The sequence below is a fragment of the Musa acuminata genome, chromosome BXJ1-3, assembly GCF_036884655.1.
Source record: "Musa acuminata AAA Group cultivar baxijiao chromosome BXJ1-3, Cavendish_Baxijiao_AAA, whole genome shotgun sequence".
Classification (NCBI taxonomy): domain Eukaryota; kingdom Viridiplantae; phylum Streptophyta; class Magnoliopsida; order Zingiberales; family Musaceae; genus Musa; species Musa acuminata.
The window spans coordinates 33,794,218-33,816,035 of record NC_088329.1 but is presented as its reverse complement, the minus strand read 5'-3'; the positions used below and the strand labels follow the sequence as shown (position 1 = coordinate 33,816,035).

General features: G+C 35.2%; 1 protein-coding gene across 2 annotated transcripts; it reads left to right on the top strand.

Annotated features, from left to right (window-relative positions):
• Window positions 1-3,653: 3,653 nt before the first annotated feature.
• LOC103978412 (agamous-like MADS-box protein MADS2) lies at window positions 3,654-20,975 on the top strand. Of its 2 annotated transcripts, none has more exons than XM_065149972.1 (8): window positions 3,654-3,977; window positions 6,019-6,097; window positions 19,261-19,325; window positions 19,460-19,559; window positions 19,900-19,941; window positions 20,036-20,077; window positions 20,390-20,520; window positions 20,614-20,975. In XM_065149972.1, exons 1-8 carry the CDS (start codon window positions 3,793-3,795, stop codon window positions 20,693-20,695), a joined length of 726 nt encoding a protein of 241 aa, XP_065006044.1. In that variant the 5' UTR covers window positions 3,654-3,792; the 3' UTR covers window positions 20,696-20,975. The 2 variants fall into 2 exon arrangements, with proteins under 2 accessions (XP_065006044.1, XP_018678923.2); XM_018823378.2 differs by having other exon boundaries at window positions 19,264-19,325; window positions 20,614-20,973.
• The last annotated feature ends 843 nt before the right edge of the window (window positions 20,976-21,818 follow it).

The following is a 21,818-nucleotide window of genomic DNA, read 5'->3' as shown; positions in this document are numbered from 1 at the left end:
ATGTTAACTAAATTGAGGTCATGTCTTGGATTCTTACACGATTTTGTCGAATCGGATAAACGAGATTTTTTATGTCCATTGATATGCTCATCGGCTTCAGAATCCGAATGGTGTGATGAATCCGCGCAGTAATTGGAGAGGATCCGATTCGGACGCTAGATGGGCTCGTCCCAGAAACTCGAAGCCCGTGACATATCGCGGAGTCCTGAGGATGGATCCGGACCATAACTTGACCCGACCCGCTACGATATATGTTTGTGGCGGGTCCCACTTCGCCGCTGGTTGGCCTTATCTTTGGTTTCATTCTATCGGGCAAATTTGTGGAGCCCACATGTGGGACCCTTGGGTAGAGATGCAGGTGGATGGCAAAGGAAAAAATTATTATTCTCATCATCTGCGGGATAAATTCTCGAAAAAAAATTTTAGTTTTAAGAAATTTTTCTAATTTTTATTTTTATTTATTTTTGTAGAGCATCATTTCTTTCCGAAAATATAATTTAAATTTTTTAAATAATTATCATCTTTATCTTCGTCTTCGGTCATTCGTCTCACTACTTCTATCTCCACTATTCTTTCTTTACCCTGTCGTCTTTTGTCATCCTTATCGGTATCATGATGTGAAGCCATATGGAGTGAAGGCATCGTTTGTCATCTCAATTGTCCCATCATTGATATTGATATTTATTTTTGACTTAGTCTTTAATCTTTAACATCTATAAACTTTTGAAGGGATTAGCTAATATGGGGATTGACTGAAGGTGTTATACAGACTGATAAGAGTAGCTGAGGTGGTATCAATCTTCCTCAGCAGTAGAATTTGCTCAGTATGATGCATAAGCGAGCAATAATCTTGACGATGTGTGGCCAACAAAGTCGCAGATTGGCCGTCCTTATCTCACTTTATTTTGCTATCATTTTGCTGCAGCTGAGTCAGACTGACAGTCACCTGAGATGCATGGTTTCTTCCAGCACATTTTTTATGCCACCGGGAAGTTGAAGGATCAAAAGACGAGGCAGCCTAAAGAACTTAGGAATTGAAGTGGAATGACCAAATGACAATGTCTCCATGCAAACATACCTCAGTCTGCTGGTTTTGGTTTAAATCGTTCGTTTTTCTAATTAAAATTATTTTTACAATAAATATTTTAATTTAAACATATATATATATATATATATATATATATATATATATATATATATATATATATATATATAATAGTCAATTCGAATGGAAACTGAAAACATTGTTTTTTATTTGATCAAATCAGTTGAAATTCCAGTTTGATTTGAAATCAATAAACTGTCAAATCGATTTAGTTTCGATACTAACTTGATTCAATTCACTCCAATTGAACGGTGATGAGGGCAACCTATAAAGAAAGAAAAATCATCAGTCGGATATTTGAAGTTTCGACCACCTAAAGCAAAAGAAATGAAAACAGAAACAAAAAAACATGTATTCTTCGTCACCATCGCCTTCCTTACAGGCCATCTTGTCTGTTCTCACCTTGTAATTTGGAACTTTTCCTCGTCTATCACTGTCATCATCATGTGGTGTTTTCGGCTACAAATTTTCAATTTTTCTCTCTCTCTCTCTCTCTCTCTCTCTCTCTCTCTCTCTATATATATATATATATATATATATATATATATATATATATATATACACACACAAAACGATTTTCATAAAAAAATATATATTTGAGATATTTTTCTATTGGTATCTCATCTTTTATTTTTTTTCCTAATAGTGCCCTTAATTTATAAAATATTCAAAATATTCCTCAAAAAATTTTGATCAAATTTTTTTTCATATATTTTTACCAATTTTGAATTATTATAATATTTTCATTGAGCTCGTTTCTAATATTTTTTAATAATATTTATAATATTTTTATTGAAATACTAAAAATACTATAAATATTGTCAAAAAAATACTATAAATGATATCGTATTATGTCGTTTTAGTTGTCAGTAGGCTATGAAGATATTATGCTTTTAGATTTTTAGTTAGTTTGGTTAGGGTTATAAGTGAGTATTTACAATATTTTCGAGTAGATTGTATAGTATTTTTATTGTGATTACCAAAATCTTTTAACAAGTTTATTTTTAATTTTTTTTACTTGAATGATGTTATTTTTAAATTATTATAAATATCTATTTGAATCAATTTTATTTTACTCATTTATACTGTTTTCAAGTAGATTTTATAGTTTTTTTTTTATGATGATCAAAATATTATAACATTCAAAAAATATTATAATAGGCTAAAACACTGTAAGAGATGAAAAAATTTTGAGGTATAATTTAGGGGTTTTTTAATAATAAATATTGTTTTAAAAAAATAAAATAGAATATATGTATCTAATTGGTGAAATCACAGATGGTTTATGAGGGCAGTCATATAAATCTGGAATTTCATCTGGATGTTGTAGCACTCACATTAATGTTTGATGTTGAGGCTTAGCAGTAGATAGATTCTGTCACTTCCTCGGCGTACACGAGAAGGGAACCTCACGTTTGCTCCGATGATCCAATCTCAATCTCACAACAATGAAACAGTTGAGAGAGAGAGAGAGAGAGAGAGAGAGAGAGAGAGCATTTAAACACAAGAGAGCGATGGATATCAGTGTCGGTGAGGTGTGGTAATTCGATGCCCACTGTCCAATCATGAGACCCGACTGCCGGAGGTGACGGTGCGAGGCACGAAGACCCATGTATCACGTGTTTCGACCTAAGGCACGAACGACTCAGTTCTCTCTTCGGACTAAGTTGTGACGTCGAAGTTGTCTGAATGAGAATTACCGAGTCAGTTTATAAGATATTATTTGCCTACGGCCATCATAAAGTCGTGTGATGAGTCGCGATTGAAGTCTCGGCGAAGAGTGGGGAGTGCCGGCGAATTGGACGACGACTGAAGCGTCGGCTTCCGCACCCGAAACGATGAATGCGTGAAAAAGACGACTGGCGAAGCCATGACGTGGCCTGCGGACTGTGGACCGAGGAACAGTGCACGGGGTCCGCCTCGAGCTTCGCCTCCGATTGGACCTCAGCCGCTAGTCCCTGACCTTCGGCCAGCCGAGGGCCGTAACGTGTCCCAGGAGCTGCCACCCCCGACTGTTCCTCCTGCTGCCCTGTCCCTGCAGCCTCCTTCCTCGGAAAGGCTGAACAGAGGTAATATTTCATCTCGTCTCAATCCATTCCATGACACACGAAATGCTTGGCTCGGAAGTTACTTACAGGCGGACTTGGTTTTCTTGGTTAATCTGGATTCTTAAGATGATGTTAGCTTCACGATTGCAGGCATCAGATTGTTTGCAGGAAGGTTACTCCAATCAATTTGTCAATCAATCAAGAGTGACAAGTCTAAGAACAAAACGCATAATCATATCAACCTAATGTACCTATGAATTCATCAACGCGGTTTTTTCCTTATGAAAGTTGACTTACGAAACATTTCTTTTGCGTCATAATAAGATTGTTCTTACGCTACATTAAGTGCGGCAAGGATTCTACACTTATCGGCGTGTAATTACGCTGCAAACCCAGTGGCAATCTCATGCATGCACGGCCTTTGTTATCTCGACACGTGTTCATCATGAAGGTTAAAGACCCGGTGATGTTCTTGGTCTCCCCGTGTACCATCAGAATTATTGCAGGCAACGACGGAGAGCAAGAGAGCACTCTTTCTTCTTCTTCTTCTTCTTCTTCTTCTTCTATCGGTGCAAGAAGGCAGTAGTGTCAGCTACACTGAACTAGAACAAAGAGCAGAGAGAGAGATCTGCGTGATTAATGGGGAGAGGGAAGGTGGAGCTGAAGAGAATAGAGAACAAGATCAACAGGCAGGTGACGTTCGCGAAGCGGAGGAACGGCCTGCTCAAGAAGGCCTACGAGCTGTCCATCCTCTGCGACGCCGAGGTGGCGGCCATCGTCTTCTCCAGCCGCGGCAGGCTTTTCGAGTTCTGCAGCAGCTCCAGGTACGCATGACGCATGATGAGAGCCGTTCCACCGACTCGTCAAATCACACCAAGGGATCGAAGGAACCCTCCTCTTCACCTCAACTCTCTCTCTCTCTCTCTCTCTCCCCCCTTCGTCATCATCAGATCTTACACAAATTTCATGTCACTCTCTTTGATGATCTTGGCTTTGGACATGTTCTTTGGAACCGAAGTAGGAAATGACAGCTCGGTGGTGAGGAAAACGGAGATTTGGGTAGGAAACGAGTAGGGTACCTTCTCATGGTGGTATTATCTTAGGGTTAGTACTGTTTCATCTGAGTTTTCTACGTCGAGGACTCCATGTTATGGTCCTCCAGGAAACATTGTCTTTTATCATGGTGGCTTTGGTGGAGCTCATCACGTATCCCATCTTTACTGCCGAAGAGATCTTTCTCGGCTATCTGAATTCCCTGCAGCTAGCCAACAAGAGATCCTGAACTGAAAGCCTTAATTATGGAAGCTTATCCCATTCTTTCAGTTAGATCTCCTCAATCTGTCTCATCTTTAATTTGCATTCTTTCCTACGAACTCCCTTTGGTTGAATCCAAGTTATTTATATGTATATACACATACATTGGGACACTCATTTCAATTGCCGAAGATTTGATTCTTCATCTACCACGAGATGTTGGATCATCTAAAGAATACAGGGATATCTTTATATTGGTGCTATTTGAGTTAAATAGCATCAAACAGCAACATAAAGCTACCCATAAAAAGATTGAAGGAACTCCTAGAGAAACAAAGCAACAAAGAAGAATAATATCGAATTAGATACTTCACATTAGCTAGAGAGACCCTCAAATGCGTAATTCTGTTCCTAGAAACCACTGTTCTGCATCAACTTGAAGCTATATATGATATATCCAAGCATTTCACTTATCTCTATGATTGACCGTGTCTCTCGAGATTAGTATTTTTATAGGTGGGTTTAAGATCTTCTGGGGATGTGATTTCCACTTAGGCAACGCTTTATATCTACCAATCTCTTGTTGACACAGGTATTAAGAGATCAAGCCAATAAAATCTCTACCACAAGTGACTGCTATTAGTGTGGATCTTATGCAAAGGGATTGTTTTCTATTTCCGCGACGCGACAAATCATGCTATTACATGTCTTTATGATTCATTCTAGCATGAAATGTTATCCATCGTTCCTTGTATTGTCTCTCAGCAATCCGGTGAATTATGTGGTCCGACTGCAACCTACATATCCAGCAAAACTTACATTCACATGTTGGAGGACTCCTAAGTTTCTTTCCCTCGTGTAAGAAAGGATCCAACTTCACAGCATTCCAATGATCTTTACCCTCTACTCACTGATCATTCCCAATGCTTATGACAATGCCAGGTTTAGTGCACACTATAACAATCATAAAGCTTTCTACTGGAGGTGTACATGCACACTGATCATTCATAAAGCTTTCTCCATAGTGTTCTTCTCGATTCATAGGACACTGACTGGCTTGAGTCTTTCTTATGTAACACTCCTCAGTTCTCCGGACTTTCATATTCTTTCTGTCTCTTGGTTCTTTCATCCCAAATGTCTGATAATTTTCATCAAGATTTTCCAGGACATTGGTGATTATGTGAAGTAAATGAATAAAAGAATGGATTTGTGTACATAATTTGGCGGAAACAACCACTAGATTTCTTTGTGTTCATTGTTATTAAAATATCATGTAATGCCCCTGATTTGTCTGTTAGGATTAAGATTGACTTATATAGGTTTGATGAGTATATTATTATTAATTTTAGTTTAAATATTTTGATTAGTGATTTTCGTCAAATAAAATTGATAGACTAATTAGCCAATCCGACTATCACTAAAGTATTAATGAATCAAATGGGATTCTGACAGTTGAACAATATAGGCTTATAATTTTTTTGATAAAGATATTTATCTTTTGTTTTGATGATTTTTACTTGTCATAAAATAGCTAACATATGTATTGTAGAATTATCTTGATGGGGTCTTATGATCAGTGATCACATGGCATTTCTTTTCTACTTGATACAGCATGCTCAAAATAATCGAAAGGTACCGGAGGTGCAGCCACCATGCATCAGAATCCACGGTTCCAACAAATGATACACCGGTAATTTGATCATAGTAGCTTCACTGTTGGAATTCTTCTTCATGCTTCTGTACTTTTTGTATTGTTTTCTTGATGTAGCATTTGCTTCCTTTGTTTGATGAACCTGTAATTTTCGCTCTGCAAATTAGATGTTCTTGGGATGTAATGAAACCTCTTGTTCTATCCTCGACGAGAACCAGTTTCGATATTCTTTGAACTCTTTGCATTGCTGAGAAATGCTTCGTTTAACTCAAAGGGGAAAATATGTTGTGATATAATCCTGTTACGTCCTAGAGATCTGTGCTGCTGCTTTCCCTTTAGTTTAGTAACTTAGATGATACGGGGTGTCTAATTTACTATAATTTGCTCATATGGATCTGTTAGGAAAAGAGTCGGTACTAAGAGGGGGGGATGAATTAGTGCAGCGGAAAGATTAAGTCGGTTCAAAAACTTCGTTTCGATTAAATCCGTTTTCAACGAAAAACCATTTCGTAAAGATAGTAACTTTGAAAGCATATGGAAGAGACTATGCATAGTAAAACAAGTAAAGAGGTGTACAATAAAAATAAATTGCACAAATAGAAATGCAAACCAGAGAACTCGCCAATTTTATAGTGGTTCAGTCGTCGTGACCTACATCCACTCCGCCGATTTCTCTTCCGTCGAGGCCACCGGCATTCACTATCGATCTTTCTTTAATAGGCAAAGATCAACCTCCTTTTTACATCCCTCTTCTTTTTTTATTGGGTTTAGGAGATAACCCTTACAAGCACTCACTCCTCTCTCAAACTATTCTAACACTTAGAACTTTGAAGAGGAGGATTCTCACAAGAGATTACAACAGCATTTTTCCCTTTTTAAATTCTCTATGCTTGTGTCTTTTAACCTGAGAGGGGTATTTATAGGCTTCAAGTTGATTCAAACTTAGAATCTAAAAATATCTTATCTTGGGTTTCCTGGGTTTGGGCGGTACCACCGCCTGTGCTGGGTGATACCACTAATAGTGTCAATCTGACACTGACACTGCACTAGGCGGTACCACCACCCAGTCTGGTGGTACCATCGCTTGGGAGGCTGTGCTGGGTAGTACCACCGCTTGTAGCCTCTCGGAGGCTGTGTCTGGGCGGTACCACCGCCTAGACCAATGGTACCACCACCTGACATAGGCTCGGAGACTGTGCCACGATGGTGCCACCTCTTGGGTCACTGTTTGGACCTTTTCATTGGCCCAACATAGTTCTTATATGGGCCCAACTGGCCCCTAATTGGGTTGGCCCAAATCCAATCCTAATTACGTGCTAACTACGAAATCTAAGGTATACTTAAGCTAAACAAGTCCCTAGGTCTTGGTTTCTTCCGGCGATCTTCCGACAATCTCCCAGCAATGTTCCAACGGACTTCAGGTAAATTCCTGGACTTCACAACGATCTTCTTGGTGAGTTTCAATTAGCTTATTCCAGCAAGCTCCTGGACTTCTCGGTTGGTTCCTGCAGAACTTCTGATAAACGTCTGGACTTCCAACGAACTCTCGAACTCCCAACGAAATCACGTCCTTGACTCCGGGACTTCATTTTGCTTTATGCCTTGCTATCAAAGTTAATCTTGCACATGTAAAAATACAATTCAATCTAGACAATTATTACTAAGCTTGAATCATGTTGTCCGGTATGTTATTGGCCCATCGACGCTTCGTTTGATTCTTCGGCACATCGTTCTCTCTTGCGACCTATTGACCAATTGGTCAGTTGACTCTGCAACTCCGATATCCTTAGCACAATATCTGCTCTTCTTGGCCCGATGCCCGAATCTATGGCCCGAAGCCTTCTATCAATACGTCGACCAATCCTCCGGCTTGACGTCCAATTTTTTGACATGTTCCACTGGCCCAACATGATTCTTCCTATTTTAATTGTCTTATCCTGATTGAAGTATTCTGCATCACTTAAAACACAGATCAAATTATAAACACTTATCAATTGGTTTCATCATCAAAATATGAGATACAACAATCTCCCCCTTTTTGATGGTGACAACCAATTAATGACAAAGTTAAAATAAACTCCCCTTATCAATATATTGTATTGATAGAGACTCTTGGATTCAAAAATCCAAGCAAACATATCATGATTAAAATCATACATAATATTAACATACTTCTCTCCCTTTGTCATCAACGAAAAGGAGAAGTGTAACTTTCATTTGTTTGAGATACAAGTTCAATACATTGCATCATAAATCTCTAGTTTTATCATTATGCAAGCTAGTAAAAATTTTACAAAATTTTAGATCATGCAAGCTAGCAATTTTGAGATGTTCAGGAAAGCATCTCTTACTTCTTGAAATATACAAGTTTGTAGATTTTGCTAGATATGCAAGTTAGCATGTTTTGCTTCTTGAGATAAGCAAGATAGCACTTCTTTCTCCATGCAATTTGCAAGCTAGCAAATTTTTTCTTCTTTTACAATGTTTGAGTTGGTAATTTTACTTCCTTTGCAAAGTGCAAGTTTCTAAATTTTGTAAGATGAGCTAGCAATATTTCTCCCCTTTTGTCAATGTCAAAAAGAATGGAAGAATATAATGTTGTAATTTTTTCCCTTTACAATAATTTTCAAGGCATGACAAAGGTAAACAACAAAAATGAATGTCAAACAATCATATATCATTTTTGACAAGAAAGCATGATAGGAAAAATAATCTTGATTCAAAAAGAAGATTCAAGTCTAAAATTTGAGAAATCAAGATCATGATCCGAAAAAGAATGTATAAGGAGAGTTTATGCATTTTTTGTAATTTAGCTAAATTTAACATTCACTTTATTATAATCAAGGAAGAAGTAGAGTGGAAGAACATAATGGTGCAAAATATTTTAATCATTTCAAGGCATATAAGTCATAAATACAAAGAGATCATGTCATGAAAGATAAGACCACTTAAATACCAAAAGACATGATTCATATATTAGATCTCCTCTTAAATAAAATACCAAGAAAAATTATAGGGGTAAAAAGAAGAGATCTTAATTAAGAAAAATATCTCAATTAATTCGAAGAATTCAAGATTATGATTTGAATAAAACTCATTCAAATTCAAACCGTCAAATTAAAATTATTTTCAAGAGATTCACAAAAGTGATATAAATAGATTCATTAATCTCTTTTTTTTTAAATCGATAAAATAGAAAAAAATTTCAAGGAGAAAGGTTTTCTCTTTTTAGTTTGTTTCATACAAGCATGCCTTTATCTTTTTTATGCCAAATCAAAATATATATATCATCGTTTAAAATAAAAGTGTAAGATTTATCATAATAAAAATCATCAAGATCAATAATTCACAAAAATCATCATGTATAACTATTAAATCTCATGCATAAAATCGTCAATCATGGTATTACAATATTTAATATTTTCATTACAACATTATGCATCATTAAATATACAATCGTCAACACTTACACTATTTCTTCAAATTATCATGCTTAATTAAATATAAAATCATCAAGCATGATACTTACATTATTACATCAAATCAAACATGATTTCATAAGGCATTCAAAATCATTTTGTTATAAAACATATAATTTTCATGGTTATTTTTGAAATCACTAGAAAGGCAAGCATGATCCCATTTAACATTTTCATTCCATCGTTAAACATTTAATTACAAAAATTATATAATTTTTCTAAACTAAATTAAGAATAATTCATAAAAAAACATCAAGTAATTTTAAAATAAACTAAAGGCATTTTGATTACCTCATCGTCGAAAGCCATTAAGGCGTAGTTTGCTATATCGCCTTTGTTGATTTTTTCTTCGTCTTCGGAGGAGCTTGATTCATCCAAAGTCACCTTCTTCTTTTTGCGTTCATAGCAAGTAGTTGCGTTCTTTTTGTTCTTTAATTTTTGTTTAATGAACTTTTTAAATTTCATAGTGAGGAGTTCAAGTTCATCATCACTTAAGCTTATGCTCAAGTGGTCTTCGATTGTTCTTAGTCTAAAATCCTTCCTGTCCTTTGGAAGATGGTTCTCAAGTTTTTCACGTGTATTGCACATCATTTCATAGGTCATTAAAGACCCTATTAGTTCTTCAATCGGAAAGGTATTTAAATTTTTTGATTCTTGAATTGCAGTTAGTTTTGAATCCCAATTCTTATTAAAAGAACGTAAAATTTTGTTTACAAGTTCAAAATCCAAAAAACTTCTACCAAGTGCTTTTAAATCATTGACGATATCCATAAAATGGTTGTACATGTCTCCAATGGTTTTGCTTGGTTTCATATGAAACAGTTCAAAATCATGCATCAAAAAATTAATTTTAGAATCCTTAACACTACTTGTGCCTGATTTTAAGAGTGTGCTATATATCAAATGCCATTTCGTAAGTAAAAACTCGATTAAACTTAGTTTTATCTAAAGCACAAAATAAGGCATTCATAGCCTTTGCATTTAGAGAAAAAAGTCTTCTTCTCCAAATCATTCCAATGGTTTATTGTAAGAGAAGACCTTTGAAATCTATTTTCAACCATATTCCACAAATTTAAATCAATAGAAAGCAAGAAAACTCTCATTTGAGTTTTTCAATAAATGTAGTCTGTCCCATTGAAAAATGGAGGACGAATGAGAGAAAGTTCCTCTTAAAAGCCGAAAAGAGTCATTTCTCTTAGGTGTTAAATCAAATGAGAAATACGATGCTCTGATACCAATTGTTAGTAAAAGAGTCAGCATTAAGAGAGGGGGGTGGGTGTGGGTGAATTAGTATAGCGAAAATATTACATCGGTTCAAAAACTTCGTTTCGATTAAATTCATTTCCGATGAAAAATCGTTTCATAAAGGTAATAACTTTGAAAGCATATGGAAGAGAGTAGGTGTAGTAAAACAAGTAAGGAGGTTTACAGTAAAGATAAATTTCATAAATAAAAATGCAAACCAGAGAACTCACCAATTTTATAGTGGTTCGGTCGTCGTGACCTACATCCACTCCGTCGATTCCTCTTTCGTCGAAGCCATCGGCATCTACTATCGATCTTCCTTTAATAGGCAAAGATCAACCTCCTTCTTACACCCCTCTTCTTTTTTTACTGGGTTTAGGAGATAACCCTTATAAGCACTCACTCCTCTCTCAAACTATTCTAATACTTAGAACTTTGAAGAGGAGGATTCTCACAAGATATTACAACAGCATTTTTTCCTTTTTAAATTCTCTGTGCTTGTGTCTTTTAACCAGGGATTGGAGGGGTAATTATAGGCTTCAAGTTGATTTAAACTTGGAGCCTAAAAACATCTCATCCTAGGTTTCCTAGGTCCGAGCGATACTACCGCTAGTGTTAGTCTGACACTTACACTGCATTGGGTGGTACCACGGCCCAGTCTAGTGGTACCACCACCTAGGAGGCTGTGCTGGGCGGTACCATCGCCTACAACCTCTTGTAGGTTATGTTTGGGCAGTACCACCACCCAGACCAACGGTACCACCGCTTGACACAGTCTTGGAGATTGTGCCACGATGGTACCACCTCTTGGGTCATTGTTTGGGCTTTTTCATTGGGCCCAACATAGTTCTTACATAGGCCCAACTGGCCCCTAATTATGTTGGCCCAAATCCAATCTCAATTACGTACTAACGATGAAATCTAAGGCATACTTAAGCTAAACAAGTCCCTAGGTCTTGGTTTCTTCCGGCGATCTTCCGACAAACTTTTGACGATCTCCTGACAATGTTCCAACGGACTTCAGGTAAGCTCCTGGACTTCACGATAATCTTCTTAGCAAGTTTCGATAAGCTTCTTTGGGTAAGCTCCTGGACTTATCGGTTGGTTCCTGTAGAACTTCCAACGAACGTCTAGACTTCCGACGAACTCTCGAACTCCCAACGAAATCGTGTCCTTGACTTCGGAACTTCATTTTACTTTATGCCTTGCTATCGTAATTAATCCTGCACATGTATAAACACACTTCGATCTAGAAAATTATTACTAAGCTTGAATCATATTGTTCGGAATGTCATTGGCCCATCGACGCTTTGTCCGATTCTTTGGCGCGGTGTTCTCTCTTGCAACCTATTGCCCAATTGATCAGTTGACTCTGCAACTCCGATATCCTTGGTGTAATATCCACTCTTCTTGGCCCGATGCTCGAATCTATGGCCCGAAGCCTTCTATCGATACGTCGAACGATCTTCCGGCTCAACGTCCAATCTTTGGACATATTCCACCGACCAAACATGATTCTTCTTGCTTTAATTGTCTTATCTTAATTGAAGCATCCTACATCACTAAAAATATAAATTAAATTATAAATATTTATCAATTGATTTTATCATCAAAATACGAGATTCAACAGGACCTTCCTAATGTTATGGTATTGTTTTCAACCCATAATGTTGACTCAGTTTTCAACTCAGTCCCACTAAAATATGATAGCTCATTAGCACTTTCCTTGGATGAAGTTACAGTTGTTTCAATGTGCTTTTCTTCATGACTAATGAATGCATTAAAGAAGTTAGTTACTAGTTGTAAAACACTTAATTTCAAAATTCTCTATGCATGAAGGGTTGTTTCATGCACTAATACTTATTTGGTTGTTTAGGGCTTAGAAAGAACTTTAGAAACTAATGATATTTTAGCAGAAGCTCTCTTGGAGTTCTCTCTTAAACTCTGTATCTCTTGGATGCTTCCTTGAGTGGTGAGTCTTTTATTTTCAGTTATGTATCATTGTTTAATTTCCTTCAGGGTGACGAACTTTCTATATCCTTTTATGATTTTAAACTTAGTGGTGAGTTATGTTTTGATCTTATTGAAGTATTATCGTGAGTTCATATATTTTCTGTTTGAAAAACTATACCATCAGTTTTCTTTTAAAATCTATTCTACTTTACCCCCCATTTTGCATCACATCGGTATCAGTTTGGTATCAGATCTAAAGGCTAGAGGCAAAGCAGAATGGAAAATATATAGTTGGTGAAGGTAGCGACCATGAAGATGATGCTGAGTCGTTGAGGTTACTGTTACGAAGATTGTTACGTAGTCTACAAAAAAATAATAAAATAATTGAAGAACTTTGAAATAGACACAACCAGCATGAAAATGGTGTCTAAGAATTTATTTTTGATGACGATACACCTCCTTATTCAAGGGAGTCGAGAAGATTTCGGGCAAGACATAGTCTAAGATTAGTGGCAGAACAAATACAACCCAATATTGAATATTTCGGAGTTTGAAGGTAAAATTAATATTGATAACTTTATTGATTGGCTTAATATAGTGGAAAGAATTTTTTTTATTTTCATGAAACCACCTGAATAAAAGAAAGTAAAACTTGTGGTACTTAAACTTAGACAGAATGTATCTTTTTGGTGGGAAAATATGAAGAAACAAAGAGAATGTGAGGGGAAGAGTATGATCGTGACATGGGAAAAATTAAAAAGGGAGTTGAAGAGAAAATATTTACTTGATAATTATCGATAAGAGATCTTTCTCAAAATATATAATTTTAAGCAAAAAGATCTTAGTGTGGAAGAGTACATAGCAAAATTCGATAATCTAATGTTAAAATGAGAGCTTGTGGAACCAGAAGAACAAACCATTGCAAGATTCTTAAGAGGTCTAAAGTATGAGATTGTTAAAGTTGTTCAACTGCAGTCATATTGGTCTTTAAATGATGTGAGTAAGCTGGCATTAAAAGTTAAAAAGCAATAGAAATTTGAAAAGAGTTCTCGGTACAGTTCAAAAGAAGGCTATACAAAAGGAGGAAGTTCCAAGCCTATTGTCCAAAGCAATGTGATATCAAAGGTGTATGAAAAGGGTGAAGAATCTGTTGGCAGGAAAAAAAAAAAAACACATAATTATTCTACCCCAAGTGGTCGAAAATGCTTCAAATGTTATGGTTTTGGGCATATTGCTTCAGATTGTCCAAATAGGAGGATTGTAACTTTGGTTGAAGATCATAATGATGGAGGAGAAGATGAAGTCGATGATGAACTAAAATATGATGAAGATGAGGAAGAGGTTACTTATGTAGATCATGGTTTGTCTATTGTATTGCAATATAGAAGATAAGGATGAAAGTTGGGTGAGAAAAAACGTGTTCACACTAAATGTACTTCTCTTGGCAAGGTGTGCTTGGTGATCATCGACAGCGATAGCTTTGAGAATGTGGTATCTTTGAAGATGGTGCAGAAGCTAAAGTTTGATACAATCCCTCATCCACATTCGTACCAATTATGTTGGTTGCAAAAGGAAAATGACATCAAGGTAACTAAAAGAAGTTTAGTTTCATTTTCGATCGACAAGTATTATAAAGACAAAGTATAGTGTGATGTTGCTCCAATGGACGCTTATCATTTGCTGTTGGGAAGACCTTGGCATTATGATAGAAGGGTATTGTATGATGACTGCAAACATACTTATTCTTTTAAGGTGAATGAAAAGAAGATTATCTCAGCTTCATTATAACCTTCCGAAATCAGTGCACCAAAGAAAGAAGTTAGTGCTTTTATGTCCTGTGGTGAATGCAAAGGTGAATTAGACAAGGGTGGTCATGTTTTGGCCCTAGTGATAGTAGAGGAGAATGAACAACATAAGGAGACACCGGCAATTATGAAACCAATCCTAGAGGAATTTCAAGATGTTATACCGAAAGAGATTCCACATGGCCTTTCATCTTTAAGAGACATCTAACATCACATTAATTTTATTCCGGGGGCTATTTTACCTAATAAGACAGTATATAAAATGAGTCCTAAGGAGCATGAAGAACTTTAAAGACAAGTTGATAAATTAGTGAAAAATGGGTTAATTCGGGAGAGCATAAGTCCTTGTACGGTTCTAGTCTTGTTGGTGCCTAAGAAGGATGGTTCTTGGAGAATGTGCATGGACAGTCGCACCATCAACAAAATCATAGTAGACTATCATTTTCCCATTCCAAGATTAGATGATTTACTTGATCAATTATGTGGTACTTCTATTTTCTCTAAAATTGATTTGAGGAGTGGCTATTACCAAATAAGAATGAGGCTTGGAGATGAGTGGAAAATAATATTTAAAACTAGAGAAGGCTTATATGAATAGTTGGTTATATCATTTGGGCTATCTAATGCTCCTAGTACTTTCTTGAGATTTATGAATCACATACTTAAGCCATACACTGAAATATTTGTTGTAGTTTACTTTGATGATATATTGGTATATAGTAAGACTGAAGAAGAACATATAACTTATCTTAAAGAGATCTTTTTTATTTTGAGACAGCAAAAGCTTTATGATAATATAAAGAAGTGTGAATTTTTACTCATAGTATAGTATGGTGTTTTTGGAGTATGTTGTTTCGAAAAATAGAATCATGATGGATCAAAGCAAGGTTGAAGCTATTCTCAATTGGCCAGCACCTGCTTCATTGCATGAAGTGAGGAGTTTCCATTGCTTAACTTCCTTTTACAGAAGATTCATAAAGGGTTTCAGCTCTATTGTCACTCCAATCACCAAATGTCTGAAATATAATAAATTTAAATGGATTAGTGAGGCTAATGATGCTTTTGAGCTTTTAAAAAGAAATGTGACCGAAGCTCATATCTTACTTCTACCAAATTTTGACAATATGTTCGAGGTTGAATGTGATGTCTTTAATATGGGAATTGGTGTTGTTTTCAGTCGAGATGGAAAGCCTATTACCTTTTTTAGTAAGAAGCTAAATGATACGAGAAGGAAATGTTCTATCTATGATAAGGAGTTTTATGTCATTTAACTAGTTTTATCTCATTGGAGTCAGTATCGTCTTGCTAAGCCATTTGTTCTATATTCTGATCATGAGGTATTAAAGTTCATTAATCACCAACACAAGCTAAACAAGAGGCATGTAGCTTGGATGGAGTTCTTACAATCTTATAACTTTACAATCAAGCACAAATCTTATGTTCAAAATATAGTTACTGACATATTAAGCAAAAAATATTCTTTATTTTCAGCGATAAAAGTCAAAGTGGTTGGATTTGAGATATTCAAATATCTCTATGAGAATGATTTAGATTTTGGCTCAATATAGCAGAGTTATAAATTAGGTTCCTTTCAATAATTTTCTATATTTGATGATTTTCTTTTTTGAGCTAATGCATTGTGTATTCCATCTTATTCTTTGAGATAAGTAATTCTAGTTGAAGCTTATGGTGGTGTTTTGGGAGGACATTTCAGTAAGGACAAGACTCTAGCTCTTATTCAATCAATTTTTTATTGGCCTAAGATGTTGAGAGATATAAAGATACATGTAAAGCAATGTCGAGTGTGTTATTTGGCAAAAATAAGAAGTCAAAATTCTGGTTTATACACTCTTTTGCCAGTGCCAAATGCTCTCTAGGAGGAAGTGAGTCTTGATTTCATTTTGGGACTGCCAAGAGCTCAAATGCATAAGGATTCCATGGTTGTTGTTGACAGATTTTCAAAAATGTCTCACTTTGTTCCTTACAATAAATCGAATGATGCATCTCATATTACTAATTTATATTTTAAGAAGATTATTAAATTGTATGATATTCCAAACACTATGGTGTTTGATCGAGATTCAAAATTCCTTAGTCATTTTTGGAGAACTCTTTAGAGGAAGTTGGGTACTTTTTTGAATTTCAGCAGCTCTCATCATCCATAAACCGATGGGCAAATTGAGGTAACAAACAGAAGCTTGGGAAACTTAGAAGCTATGTTGACAAGAACATTAAGCAATGGGATCTCATTCTTCCACAAATTGAGTTTGCCTACAATCGTTCCATGCATCATAGTATTGGTAAGAGTTATTTTGAGGTTGTTTATGGTACTAATCCTACTAGTCCTTTGGACTTAATCCCTCATTCTATAACTAAGCAATTTAGTGAAGATACTGATGAAAGAGCTAAGTAGATAAAGAAGCTACATGAGGGTGTTAAAGCAATCATTGAGAAACAAATTGAGAGGTACATACAAGCTGCCAACAAACACATGAAACATGTGAAGTTTAATGCAGGTGATTTAGTCTAGATTCATCTAAGGAATGAGAGGTTTCCATCGGGCAAATTTGAAAAATTAAAACAAAAGACAGATGGTCCATTCAGGGTGCTTAAGAGAATTGGTAAAAATGCTTATGAGATCGAGTTACCTAAAGATTACGGAGTGTCCCCAACATTTAATGTGGTTGATTTAAGTCCTTTTCATAATCATGTTTACGAAACAAACAAGGACTTAAGGATAAATCTTTTTCAACCAAGAGAGATTGACACAGGAGTGCCTAATTTGCTATAATCTGCTCATATAGACCTTGTTGATACTATGATATTATTTTCAGCGCATAATATTGACTCATAGGTTTTAACTCAGCCCCACTCAAATATGATAGCTCATTAGCACATTCTTTGGATAAAGTTATAGTTGTTTCAAGGTACTTTTCTTCATAACTAAAGAATACATTAAAGAAGTTGGTTACCAGTTATAAAACACTTAATTTCGAAATTCCCTATGCATGAAGAGTTGTTTCATGCACTAGTACTTATATGGTTGTTTAGGGCTTAGAAAAAACTTTAGAAATTGATGATATTTTAGCATAAGCTCTCTTGGAGTTCTTTCTTAAACTCTATATCTCTTAGATGCTTCATTGAGTGGTGAGTCTTTTATTTTCAGTTCTATATCCCTGTTTAATTTCCTTGGGGTGGTGAACTTTCTATATCTTTTTGTGATTTTAAACTTAGTGGTGAGTTATTTTTTGATCTTATTGAAGTATTATCGTGAGTTTGTACATTTTCTATCTGAAAAATTGTATCATTAGTTTTCTTTCAAAATCTATTCTATTTTATACCCCCCCCCCCCAACACATTGTGCATCACACTGGTATCACTTGACCCCCAAAAGAACTGCTTTAGCTGAAGCTACAACCAACCAAGTAAAACTATTGATACCCTAACTGATCTTTGGGGCTCATAGTGACGTTCCTCGCACAACAAACTCGGTTAGGTATTCATGCATAGAAATGAAGAAAATTAGATGTACAATTCTGCATGACGAATGCTGGAAAGTTTGCTTCTCTTTTTTAACTTTCTATGATAGGAAGGATATATCTTCAAAATTTTAATGTGTAGTTGATGGTCATATGTAATATCTGTAAGTATAAATACTATAGTGTATTTCTGTTATATAAAAAATTTTAATATCAAAATCATTAAAATCAAATAACAATATATCAAATATTTTTATATGTTATAAAATAGCCATCACATTTTTATTGATGGTCATTTTTTTATATGTTATAAAATAGCTATCACTTTGAATTTTTTTATGAAGATATTTATCTTTAGATGCCATCAGATTTACGATGGGTATCTTTAGATGTCATCCAAAAAAACCTTTATATGATCTGTAGAGATATCATCCTCAAATCCGAAGTCAATAGTGATATCGATATGCAAGGGGAACTAGACTCGTCTTCTCTTTTTGATTGATGGATTAGAGAATAGAGGTATTCATGTATTCTATCTACTTATCTGTGTATTCGTGTATCTCTATCTGTAGGAGACTATCTCCCATCAAGATTATCTCCTAAATAATTATACTATAATTAACTTTTTTTTATTGATTGATAATCATAATTAGAATCCAATCATATCTATAATATATCTTATCTAGTTAGATATAACCACATAATTTATTTATTTTTATTTAATGAAGCATTTTCAATCTTAAATTATTTTATTCTAACGTTTCGATATCTTTTAAAGAATCAGTTATTCGGTTCCTTATGGTATCATAGGATTATTCCAAATTCTTAACCTGATTTGAAAGCTCTCTTAGAAGCCAAAAACTCTATTCAAAAGTCAGTATTTGCTGATTAAGCTCTTTACCACTAATTGTTGTGTTAATCTTTAAGATCATTAATGCCTTCATGCGATAAATGATTATTCCACCTTTTTAATGCTCGTGCACAATGGATCTGTGTCATATTTAGAGTTGATTTTTCAGCTAAATCGATATTACACTAGATCGATATTAATGATTATTCTGGTTTTTGCTGCATAAAGCTTCATATAATCTGAGATGCAAAAAGATGAAATTGTTCTCTCGATCAACACTATATGCATTTCTAATTCTAATTGTTTAGTTTAGCTAAAGTATGCATTTGAAGAACTGCAATTACGCTTAACCATGCAATCCTAACAATGTTATTGGTTTTCTGTTCTAAAGCAGACTTGTTATCAGGAATACTTGAAGCTGAAAACGCATGTCGGGTATCTGCAACATTCTCAGAAGTAGTCTTCGAAACTCTCCATCTTGATGAAGATTTATGTATATATATATATGCTTTGCTGAATTATAAGTTCATTATTGTCATATCAACATGGAGCAAATGTTCATTAATGATATGCTAACCATGTCACTGAAGGAACCTCCTTGGTGAAGATTTAGATACCCTAAACATTAAGGAGCTTGATCAACTTGACGATCAAATAGAGATGTCTCTAAGGCTCATCAGATCAACAAAGGTACTCAACAAGTAAATATGAAGCAATCAATCCAAAATCACTTATGTATTGGGGTGTTGCAAAAAAGATTGCATTATGAGTTCATTATCATGACAAGTACACCACATGATGATGTTGTAAGAGTTAGCAATATCCGAGAAATAATAGAAGGTCATCTGTCATTGTTCAGAATCTAACACTTGTAATAGAGTTTTAAATGTCATTTTTTTCTTCTATCACGAGTTTTCATGCTTGTGATATAAAATGGTCTTCAAATAATGTAAAAGAAATATTATGCAGCTTAAAAGTTAAGAGGATATCATTAACATATGCTTATTAATGCTTCTGTCTATACTTTCAGACCCAAGTAATTATCGACCAATTAACGGGTCTTAAACGTGAGGTAATTTTCTCCGGACAGTATTATGGATGGATTGATATAGATTTGCATGATCAGTTATGTATGTTTTTGGTTTAACCAATTTATCTTTGTGCAGGAACAAATGTTGCTGGAATCTAATAAAACCTTAAGAAGGAAGGTAAGGCAAAAGGTTCCTGATAATGGACCCTTTTTGTTTTTAGTCAAAATTAATGATTTTGGCCAATATTTAATATTGAAATCTTTGATGTAACAATATATTCATCATCCAATCCTCCACTTCTGTTTAATGTCATCTAAAACATGCTCTAATGGATGACACTTATTACTTTTTTATTGTTCTGTCATTTCTCCAAATTTCAATCAAAGGATCCCTCTTTATATTTTTAGCACAATAATCATCTTTTATCAGAAATGACAACCATGGTTACTGTACTGATCCTTTCTTTTTTTTTTGGTTTCTTAATCATAGTTGCAAGAAGTTGATGCAGATAATTCGATCCGACTTCCGTCGCAGATTCGTGCCAGTAACTGTATCGATGAGCCTCCTCAGCCAGAAAAGTTCTTTGAGCCTCTGGTGTGCCACCCTTCACTGCAAATTGGGTAATGCTCACTCTTGAAATAACTTGGTGAATCTGCACAGTCTATTAAACAAGATTGTGGTTTCAAAGCTTCCCTTGTGATCTTGCATTGCAGATTAAGTCAAGCTTCTACTGATCCATCTGGTGGAGGAACCATGTCGTTGAATGTCAATGGTTTCGATGCAGCATGGATCTGAAAACCCATATCTTCAATGCTACTTCATGGACTGTTTTATGTGCAGATACATTCTTTGTCATGGTTTATCAGTCCTAATTACCTGTCTTCTCCAATCTTCTGCTCTGATCTCAAAGAACTAAGAGGACAACAAAATTATCCTTCTGTGAGTGTGTTATGCTGAAACAACAATTTGTATCACTAGCTTATTGGCATATACAATTGAATAATTGTAGCATGAAGGCTACTAATGTTTTTATATAATTTTTGCTTCTGCATTTCGTGATGGATGCATTAGCAGAAGCTTAAGCAGAAAAACAAGATGTGATTCAACACTGTGACAACAAGTCCATGATCTTAGCATGCTTTCTTCAGCTTTTAAGGGTTTCCACTTTTTGACATCAAACTTTGATGCAACTCTGCAATTGTGTTGTTGTCTGTCATATCTCCCTTACTTGCAAAGATTACTTTGATGCAAGTTGGATTAGGTTTTGCTCTATCAATTTATGTGGAAAACAGTTATTATAAAGTTTAAATTAAGTTGTCATTTTAATCCTAATCATTGCAAAGTCTGATGCTGTCCAAGTTTGAATCTCTTACCCACCAAATCTCTTTATCAGTAGAGATTGTAAGTTAACATAAATTGAAACAGCTGTATAGCTTTCATCCTCTAATATTTCTGTATCAGTGCAACAACGTATATATGATTTGTCAGTTTAACACTAATAAGATACCATCAATAGCTAGTTTAGTAATATATGCTGCATCACACTGAGAACTTGATCAAAACAGAGTTCTAAAAACTATTAATATTTACTAGAACAGAAAATAAAGGAAAAATAGAGGATTCTCCATATTATGACTGAATAAGAGATCACATTTGTGGTTTCTACCGAGCATCTTGATATTGTTCACTGTGTCATGTCAATTTTTTGGCTGTGTATTCCCATTCTCACAAATCTTAACTTAGTTAAATGTGAATATAATGGACAATTATTCTTGGAAGTTCTTCATCTCACAAGCAGTCTTTTTTTTATTTATCTCTTCGAGTTTCTCAGCTATAAAAAAAAAAAATGCAGCAGTAGACCTTCTCTTGTCAACACCAAAATGTTGTCAGATCACATGCCACCAGACGACAACATCGA